Source organism: Chiloscyllium plagiosum, unplaced genomic scaffold, assembly GCF_037043375.1.
Source record: "Chiloscyllium plagiosum isolate Xiang-an unplaced genomic scaffold, Cpla_swu_hap1 HiC_scaffold_9, whole genome shotgun sequence".
Classification (NCBI taxonomy): domain Eukaryota; kingdom Metazoa; phylum Chordata; class Chondrichthyes; order Orectolobiformes; family Hemiscylliidae; genus Chiloscyllium; species Chiloscyllium plagiosum.
In genome coordinates, this window is record NW_028270147.1 from 60684161 (window position 1) to 60694152 (window position 9992).

Sequence of the window (9992 nt, forward strand, 5' to 3'; positions counted from 1 at the left end):
CTCCACTATCAACCTCTGTCTTCTACTTTTGAGCCAGTTCTCCACACGACTCAACACTCAGCTTTGTTTGTCCTGTTTTCTAGTTTCCCCTCACAGCTTTTCTACCTCCTGGCACCAGATTAACATCCTTTCAGTTTGAGTTGCCCCTCAGATTCTCACCTTCTCCAACAAGATAGTTTAAATCAATTTTAATATGACAAGCAAATCAAACTGCATATCATCCCTGTTATTGTAACCCATCCAGCTTGTACAGATTCCACCTGCCTCAGAACTATTCCCAATGCCTCAGAGATCTAGTATCTTCCCTCCTATACCAGTTTTCCAAGCCATGAATTCAACAAATTGATCCTCCATAGTACTGGGAGTAATCTTGAGGTCCTGCTTTTTAATTTCCTTTCTGACTCCCTGAACTCTGCTTTCAGGCTGTCATCTCTTTTCCCATCTCCATCATTGGTTCCAATAAGGACCATGACTTCTGGCTGATGGCCCTCCCCCAGAAGGATGCTCTGCAGCTGCTCAGCAATATCCTTGACCCTGGCACCATGGACGCAATTCACCATCCTGGAATCACATCTCAACTCCAACATAGCTGAGACACCCTTTGTGTCATGGACTTGTCTCTGGCTCCATTACCCTGAGCAACCATTGACATTTTATATAATGGAGGATCAATTCTCAAGCATGATAAAATCCTTCACTTCTTGCCTGGCTCTCTTATACTGCTTGGTGGTCACCCATTTCCTATCTGCCTCTATACTTTCAATCTGGGGTATGACCACCTCCCTGCATGTGTGATCTATATAGTTCTTTGCCTGATGGATGCACAACAGAAGCTCCATCTGGCAATCAAGTTCCTAAAACCAGAGCTAAAGCTTGTGAAGTCAGGAACAAGTCTTGCAGATGTGTTTGTCTGGGTTATCCAATTTGTCTATGACTACATACATAGTCGTGTACACACACACACCAAGGATCCCCACTCCACTTGTTCATGCTGACTTGCCATCCAGTAACTCTGAAAACTAGATGTTACCCTTAAAATAAATATAAGCATTTTTTATTTCAAAAATAAACTTTATTCATGAAAATATATTTATAAACATCCATAGTCACTAAAGCAGCTCGGTTCTTGACAATAGCATCTGAAGCAACAAACAAACATTGGAAACAAAAACAGATTACTGGAAAAGCTCTGCAGGTCTGGCAGCATCTGTGGAGAGAAATTAGAGTTAACTTATTTCAAAATATACTTTATTCATAAAAAACTATATATATACACATATAGTCACAAATGCAGTTCAGTTCTGTACAGTAGCGTATCAATGAAACAAACATTGGAGTGTGACTTTATTCAACAAGCAAAAAGCAACAAAAGGCATCTCTGACTTGAACAAGACAATAATTATATGCATCTAAGGCACCAGGAGGGTGTAGACCCTCATTTACCTTCAGCAGGAAGACCTCAGACAGTGGTCTTTCCCAACTGTGCTTGGTGGCAGTTTCCCCCAGCTTTAGTGTGTCCCTCAGTCCCACACTAGCCCTGGACTTTGAAATGTGCCAGCCTGCAACTTTTGGTTGGGGTCAACTCCTTATTCTGTAAGACCAAAAGCTTTTGGGCAGACCAAAGAGTGTATTTCACTGAGATGGTCCTCCAGACGCAGTGGATGTTTATTTCAGTGTGCACCCAGGAGCACAGAGCCCTACGTCATGGAGGCGCACTCCTTTTTTCATTTCAAATAAAATATACTTTCGTCACAAAAGTCAGAGTTAATGTTTCAGATTGGAGTGACCCTCTCCTCTCAGTGATGCTAGCTGCCTGTCACAATCCCCACTTTTCATGTAATTTACAGAATGGGTCATGGTACCCATCGTCTCTCATTAGAGAGACTGGACTGGTGGTGATTTAACCTGAGGGCCACCAACCCTCAGGTGAGGGAAGAGATTGAGAAGGAGAATCCTTCACGGTACCTCAAACTGGTGATGAGTATTGAACCCACGCTGTCAAAAATCACACACCACCAGGTTATAGTCCAACAGGTTTAATTGGAAGCACACTAGCTTTCGGAGCGACGCTCCTTCATCAGGTGATAGTCCTCCGTCGCTCCGAAAGCTAGTGCTTCCAATTAAACCTGTTGGACTATAACCTGGTGGTGTGTGGTTTTTAACTTTGTCCACCCCAGTCCAACATCGGCATCTCCAAATCATGAAGCCACGCTGTTAGTAGCGTACTGCTCTGTAAAGCAACAATCCAGCCAACCGAACTAAACAGATACTCGGTAATCCTCACGCTACTGCAGGCGCCTTCCTAAGTACCTCATTAACACATTAAGGAGCCGCAATGAGTGGTCGGCACTGCAGGTGGTTGGAAATATAAGGAGTGACGAGTGAACAACCTGCTATAAACTGCTTTGACTGTGGGCAACAGGAGCTCGAACATACCCACAGAGCGGCCGATTAATCGGAGAGTGTCCGGGTAACCCGGCGGGAAAAACATGCGGTCCATGATACTCGCTGCTTTGGCCCTGGTGGTGTTGTTCGCCGTTTCTGGGGGGAGCACACAGGAGCTGATCCGGCTCTGCGGGAGTGAGTTCCGCCGGGCGCTCATTCACCAATGCGGAGCCTCTCGCTGGAGGAGAGGGTTTGGGTCCGATGCAGCGCTCAGAGCTCTGCTCGGTAAGAGCTAACTCTCAATCCAATTGACGCAATCTTCCGGTGGTCTTTGATCAAGAATGTGGTTTAATTAACTCTTACAGTTTGAATCCTTGCATTTTATAAATCAGAACGCTCAAAAGAATTAGACGATCAAGTTGTTCATCACGTTGTTTTTAAAGATTAGAGCAAATATTCACGAGTTTTGAGACAGGAGAATCTAACATCAGTATGTGTCATTTAGAAAATTTTGTGGATGTTGTAATTTGTAGCTGAGAGATAAATCATAGTTCATCATCCGGAGTACAGAGGTTTTGCAGGCGTTTTGAATTTGATTTTCGGATCAGTCTGTACTTCTGCAGAGTTTAGTCAGTAACGCTTTTCCTGTCTTGAATTCCCAGGAAGGGATCAGGAGACTTTGTTTATGGACAATTCGGATCCCTCGGCGAAATTGACATTGGCCGACGAAGAGAATTTGAGTAACAAGCCAGGTCAACGGGGAGCTACATTGGAGGCTTTCCAAACTCCAGCCCGAGTAAGACGCCAAGACTTGAGCAAACTCGCCGATCTTTGCTGCAACAGGGGCTGCAACAAGGGACACCTGAATGACATCTGCTAAAGAGCAGAAGACTGATGAAAATGCTTGTCGCGCGTCTTATTTACTGCAGCTTCAGTAATTGCTGTACTTATGAAATTCGTTGTTCCGCTTCAAATTTAGGAGTTGAAAATATGTTGTAAAACGTCGGCTTTAACTGAATAAAGAAATTGGTAAAGTTGTTAAATGTCAGTGTTATTCAGTTGAAATCATTTTTAAATTCTAAAGTTGATATTTTTTGGACAATGGAACTCGCCAATCCATAGTCGACCAATCATGGATTCAGACATGAGTCTGCATTTATAAGTCTGCGATTTTATGATAATCTATTCACAGTCGTTGTGATCCATCAGGATTCAGTACCATCACAACATAGTTGCTTGGTTCAATCATGTTTTCTATCATGAACTTGATCACTTTTCTCTCATAAGCTAATTACTCTAGGTGGAGTCCGCCAGGACTGCAACACACGTTAATCCAATATATTGTCAAAGATGATTTTCCTGGCATATTTACACAAATTAATTCATGTGTTTTTACCATCTTTAACTTTCCTTATATGTTTATGGGAGATAGCTATGTTTTCTAACCTTTTAAGCACATCCAGTTTGATTATTGGGGGATCAACGTTAAACATTTCAATTTTTGATTTATTCTCAAGTCACTCATTTTTATGTCGACTCTATCTTTCTTTTACAACTGAAACCATACTTCTTTCATGAATAACTTTCTTGTCTGAGTGTCAGTTTAATACATTAATATAGAATACTCTCAGATCTTTTTCTACTGTCTTAAGTCTTAAGTACACATTTATGTAATTACATAACAAGAGAGTTCACTTTCTCTTTGATAATATCCACTGAACTTTGCTTTTTGATGGTTTTTCCAGAGGCAAGTCACTTTACCGATACCTTGGCTCCAGTGACAAAATTTTGAGCTTTAGCGTTTTTTAAAATCTGCTGCAGTTAGCAGCGTTTGTTGGACACTTTTGAAATACTTTTTGGCAATTCATATCTTAGATAATTAGACACAGAAACTTGCCTAATAGATCCCAATCTCCGTTTTGGTTCAATTAATTTAGGGGTCCTTTCACCAAGGACATCAATGTCGACACATTGGGGTACTCTAATTGCAAACAGTAAGAAGGAAATTCCATTAATATTCTCCACTGAGTAGCATCGCTGACTTATCTCTCGGGAGGCAATATATTATCCTTGCTCACGTAAATCCTGTGAGCAAGGATAAAGCCTGTCCCTTTAAACAGTGATTCCTTATGACTACTGCATTCTTGAGACGCTTCTTCCTCCCCCATTCACTTCCTGCTCTCCTAACTGTACTGCTCTGCCATTAATGGCAATACATCAAGGATATAGACAGGCTGGTCACATTCTGGATCAATGGTGCTGGAAGAGCACAGCAGTTCAGGCAGCATCGAGGAGCTTCAGCAAAATCGACGTTTTGGGCAAAAGCCCTTCATCAGGAATAAAGGCAGAGAGCCTGAAGCGTGGAGAGATAAGCTAGGGGAGGGTGGGGGTGGGGAGAGAGTAGCATAGAGTACAATAGGTCAGTGGGGAAGGAGATGAAGGTGATAGGTCAGGGAGGAGAGGGTGGAGTCGATAGGTGGAAAAGAAGCTAGGCAGGTCGGACAAGTCCGGACAAGTCAAGGGGACTGGAAGTTTGAAACTAGGATGAGGTGGGGGAAGGGGAAATGAGGAAGCTGTTGAAGTCCACATTGATGTGCTGGGGTTGAAGTGTTCCGAGGCGGAAGATGAGGCTTTCTTCCTCCAGGCGTCTGGCGGTGAGGGAGCGGCGGTGAAGGAGGCCCAGGACCTCCATGTCCTCGGCAGAGTGGGAGGGGGAGTTCCGACACTTTCATTCGTTTGGCCGAACTGGTCGATTCGTTTGCCCGAAACGTCGATTTTGCTGAAGCTCCTCGATGCTGCCTGAACTGCTGTGCTCTTCCAGCACCATTGATCCAGAATCTGGTTTCCAGCATCTGCAGTCATTGTTTTTACCAGGCTGGTCTCATGGCTGATCAGTAGCAAATGGAATTCAATCTGATAAGCGTGAAGTGATACACTTACGCAGAACAAACAAGGCAGGGGACCCTGGGGAGGACCGAGGATGAGGCTCCTTGGTGCGAATGTCAACCAATCCCTTATCAGAACAAATAGGTAGTGATTGAGAAGGCAAGTGGGACACGTTTTTATTTAGGTAAAAAACAATGACTGCAGATGCTGGAAACCAGATCCTCGATTATAGTGGGGCTGGGAAAGCACAGCAGTTCAGGCAGCATCCGAAGAGCAGGAAAATCGACGTTTCAGGCAAAAGCCCTTCACCATTCTGATGAAGGGCTTTTGCCCGAAATGTCGATTTTCCTGCTCCTCCGATGCTGCCTGAACTGCTTTGCTTTTCCAGCACCATTCTAATCCAGACACTTGTCTTTATTTGCCAGGGCACAATGTTAAGCATAGGGAAGCTTTGCAGGAACTATATAATACATTGGTTATGCCACAGATAGAGTATTGTTTGCTGTTATCAGAGCAGAGATTTACCAGGATGCTAGCAGGTCTGCAGAGTTTTAGTGAGGAAGACAGATTGGAGGGGGTTCCTTCCCTTGGAGCAGAGGAGACTGAGGGGGGACATGACTTAGCTGAATAAAATTATTGAGGGCTTAGCCGGAAGAAACCTTTCCCTTTAGTAGAGGGATCAATGAGCAGGGACATAGATTTTAGCTCAGGGGCAGGAGGCCCAGAGGCATCGTGAGGACATTTTCTTTCATCCAGCGAATGTTGGAAATCTGGGACTCACTGTCTGTATGGATGGTAGATGCAGAAACCTGCACAACATTTAAGTATTTAATTTGCACTTGTGATGCCAAGCCATAGAAAGCAATGGGCCAAGTGCCGGAAAATGGGATTAGAAGGGACGGTTGTTTCTGATTGATTGGCACAGACTTGATTCTGAGGAAATGGCAGGGGTTTGGCACCAGGTCAGAAAGCTGGTGCAGATACGATGGGCTGAATGGCCTCTTTCTATATGATAACAATTCTGCAATTGTGATTCTTTATCTTTCATTTCCATAGCTAAGAAACAAAGTCTATTTGGTGTTGTACATTAGCTTGCCAAGTTGGTGGGTAGTAATGGAAATGTTTCATCACCATACTAGATAACATCATCAGTGCGATCTTTGTGAAGCCTTGACAGAAGTCACACTGATGATGTTACCTAGCAATGGTGACAAAACTTTTGCATGACAACCCACCAGCTCAGAGAGCTAACCTACAAAAACATTCACAACCCGAGCTAAAATCTTCACAAGAATCTTCAAAAGTCTATTTGTGTTGGTGTGATATATTAATGACATGATGAGAAAACTGTGCACTGCTGTTTAAAGTGTTTTCTTAATGACTCAGTATGCGAATATGGAACAGAATCCAAAGAGACCCCATCCCTTGTCTGTACCAAGTTAGCTGACCTCAGCTTGAGGGGTAGGGAACACTGCTATTCACTCTCTCTGCAAAGGAGGAAACCAAAGTGAAGCTTTGCAATTCTGAATGATACTGTTGTAAAAGGTGCACCTGTGATTCTATCACATACAAAAAATTCCACTAAACCTTGTCACCTTGGAAAGGTGCTAAAAGGTTAACGTCAATGGGACAGCATTCAAATAGCAATCCCAGCAGAAGAGAAAGATGACAATGGAACAAAAAGACTTTAAGATAACCAATTCTCTCTCTCTAAAGCAACGGTCCCAAAGTTTGCTTTATTGCTGCCCATAGTTGCCTCCCTCCCATCATCTCTCTCAGCACCAATTTCCTCCTGACCACACCTCTCCCTTTCTCCCACTCACTGACAAGTCCATTGACTGTCTGTCTTTAACCTGCAGAGTCCTTTATGCTGTTTTTCTGTTGCTCATAACTTCACGCCTGCCATTGACTCTCCCACTTGCTGCTGGTAGAATCATGTGGCTACTCCTTAGTGAATTTGTCAAGGTGGGGTTAAGGAAACATTTAATCAGACAAGAGGGTGCTAGGTGGGGACCCACTGCCTTAGCTCTTTGCCCCACAATTGACAGGTCAACAGATAGCCTTCCCACATTGATGCTGATAACAGACAACTAATGCCTACCTGAGCACTTTAGCCTACAGATACTATTAGGAGAAAGTGAGGTCTGCAGATGCTGGAGATCAGAGCTGAAAATGTGTTGCTGGAAAAGCGCAGCAGGTCAGGCAGCATCCAGGGAACAGGAGAATCGACGTTTCGGGCATAAGCCCTTCTTCAGGAATGAGGAAAGTTTGTCCAGCAGGCTAAGATAAAAGGTAGGGAGGAGGGACTTGGGGGAGGGGCGTCAGAAATGTGATAGGTGGAAAGAGGTCAAGGTGAGGGTGATAGGTCAGACTGGGGTGGCGGAGAGGTCGGGAAGAAGATTGCAGGTTAGGAAGGCGGTGCTGAATTCGATGGATTAGACTGAGACAAGGTGGGGGGAGGGGAAATGAGGAAACTGGTGAAATCCGAGTTCATCCCTTGTGGTTGGAGGGTTCCTAGGCAGAAGATGAGGCACTCTTCCTCCAACCGTCGTTTTGTTGTGGTCTGGCGATGGAGGAGTCCAAAGACCTGCATATCCTTGGTGGAGTGGGAGGGGGAATTGAAATGTTGAGCCACAGGGTGGTTGGGTTGGTTCCTTTGGGGCCTTGGAGGGAGGTGAGGGGGGAGGTGTGGGCGCAAGTCTTGCACCTCCTGGGGTTGCAGGGGAAGGTGCCGGGAGTAGAGGTTGGGTTGGTGGGGGATGTGGACCTGACGAGGGAGTCACAGAGGGAGTGGTCTTTACGGAATGCTGATAGGGGAGGGGAGGGAAATATATCCTTGGTGGTGGGGTCCGTTTGAAGTGGCGGAAATGACAGCGGATGATGCGCTGAACATGGAGATTGGTGGGGTGGTAGGTGAGGACCAGTGGGGTTCTGTCCTGGTGGAGATTTGAGGGGCGGGGCTCAAGGGCGGAGGAGCGGGAAGTGGAAGAGATGCGGTGGAGGGCATCATCGACCACGTTGGGGGGGAAATTGCAGTCCTTGAAGAAAGAGGCCATCTGGGTTGTGCGTTTTTGGAACTGGTCCTCCTGGGAGCAGATGCGGCGGAGTCGAATGAATTGGGAGAATGGGATGGCGTTTTTACAGGGGGCAGGATGGGAGGAGGTGTAGTCCAGGTAGCTGTGGGAGTCGGTCGGTTTGTAGTAGATGTCCGTGTTACAGGGGGCAGGATGGGAGGAGGTGTAGTCCAGGTAGCTGTGGGCGCCGCCTCGTGCTCCCACAAGGAGGTTGAACAGTTCATCCACTTCACCAACACCTTCCACCCCGACCTCAAATTCACCTGGACAGTCTCAGATTCCTCCCTCCCCTTCCTCAACCTTTCTATTTCTATCTCAGGCGACCGAATCAACATGGACATCTACTACAAACCGACCGACTCCCACAGCTACCTGGACTACACCTCCTCCCATCCTGCCCCCTGTAAAAACACCATCCCATTCTCCCAATTCCTTCAACTCCGCCGCATCGGCTCAACAAGTCCGCATCGGCCCAACAATTCCACACCGACCCGCCGAAGCGCAACCCACCCATACCCCTACGCTTACCCCTTACCTAACACTACGGGCAATTTAGCATGGCCAATTCACCTGACCTGCACATCTTTGGACTGTGGGAGGAAACCCACGCAGACACGGGGAGAACGTGCAAACTCCACACAGTCAGTCGCCTGAGGCGGGAATTGAACCCGGGTCTCAGGCGCTGTGAGGCAGCAGTGCTATCCACTGTGCCACCATGCCACCCACAATCAGATTACCAACAGGCCAGGTCTTTGGAGATCCACAGTTCCAAATGATGCCTTTCTTGAAAAAAAAACAATTGCCCTCAGAATAAATAGCATACCAGTATGGCAGTAATCAAATACATGCCTGAGATTCTTTACACAATTTTAGTAAATTTTAATTATACTGTCACAGTTAATTCCAGATTAGAGGAAGAGAACAAAATAAATCGAAAATGGGATCAATGGTTGTTCAAGTGCATCGAGAGTTTGAGGCCCTCAGACTTGAGCACACCAAAATAAATGGAGCTGACCCACTAATTTACTACTGAAGGAACACCATATCATTGGAAACACTGTATTTTAGACAATATGTTGCATCAAGGTTCTGTCTGTCATCTTAAGTGGATAAAACATAACCAAGAGCGTATTTAGAAGAAGAATAGGGGATTTCAAGGAGGGGTTGGATTTAGCATCGAGGCAAAGGCATCAGTGGGTATGGGGGAAAAGCAGGAACAGGCTATTGAGTCAATGATCAGCCATGATCAGAATGAATGGCAGAACATGCTCAAAGGGCCAAATGGCCTACTCGTGATCCTAATTTCTGTGAATTATTGCTGATGCCCTGGCCAATGTTTATTGCACAGTGTCAGAAAATAAATGATCTTGGCTATTAATTACCTTCCTGTCTGCTGTGTGCAAATTAGTTGCAGAACTAATTGGCTGGAAAGCACTTTGGTCTGCTGTGAAGGCGCTATAGCAAAAATGTAAGAGGTTTCTTTATTTTCATTACCATCTATGCTTGTTTAGTTGCTTATACAGAAGCTAGGAAAGCTCTACATTCAAATATCATTGTCTTGCCTTCTTTTGCTAGCAAGAAAAAGAGAACAAGTCAAAATCCCAGTTGTTTAATATCCCACAGGAGGACAAGACTGTTGGAAGTCTG

General features: G+C 45.2%; 1 protein-coding gene across 1 annotated transcript; it reads left to right on the forward strand.

Moving 5' to 3' along the window:
- The first annotated feature begins 2165 nt into the window (after positions 1-2165).
- On the forward strand, positions 2166-3422 carry insl5a (insulin-like 5a). The gene is made up of 2 exons (XM_043700152.2): positions 2166-2670; positions 3048-3422. The coding sequence occupies exons 1-2, from the start codon at positions 2490-2492 to the stop codon at positions 3263-3265; spliced, it is 399 nt and encodes a 132-aa protein (XP_043556087.2). The 5' UTR covers positions 2166-2489; the 3' UTR covers positions 3266-3422.
- Positions 3423-9992: the final 6570 nt, after the last annotated feature.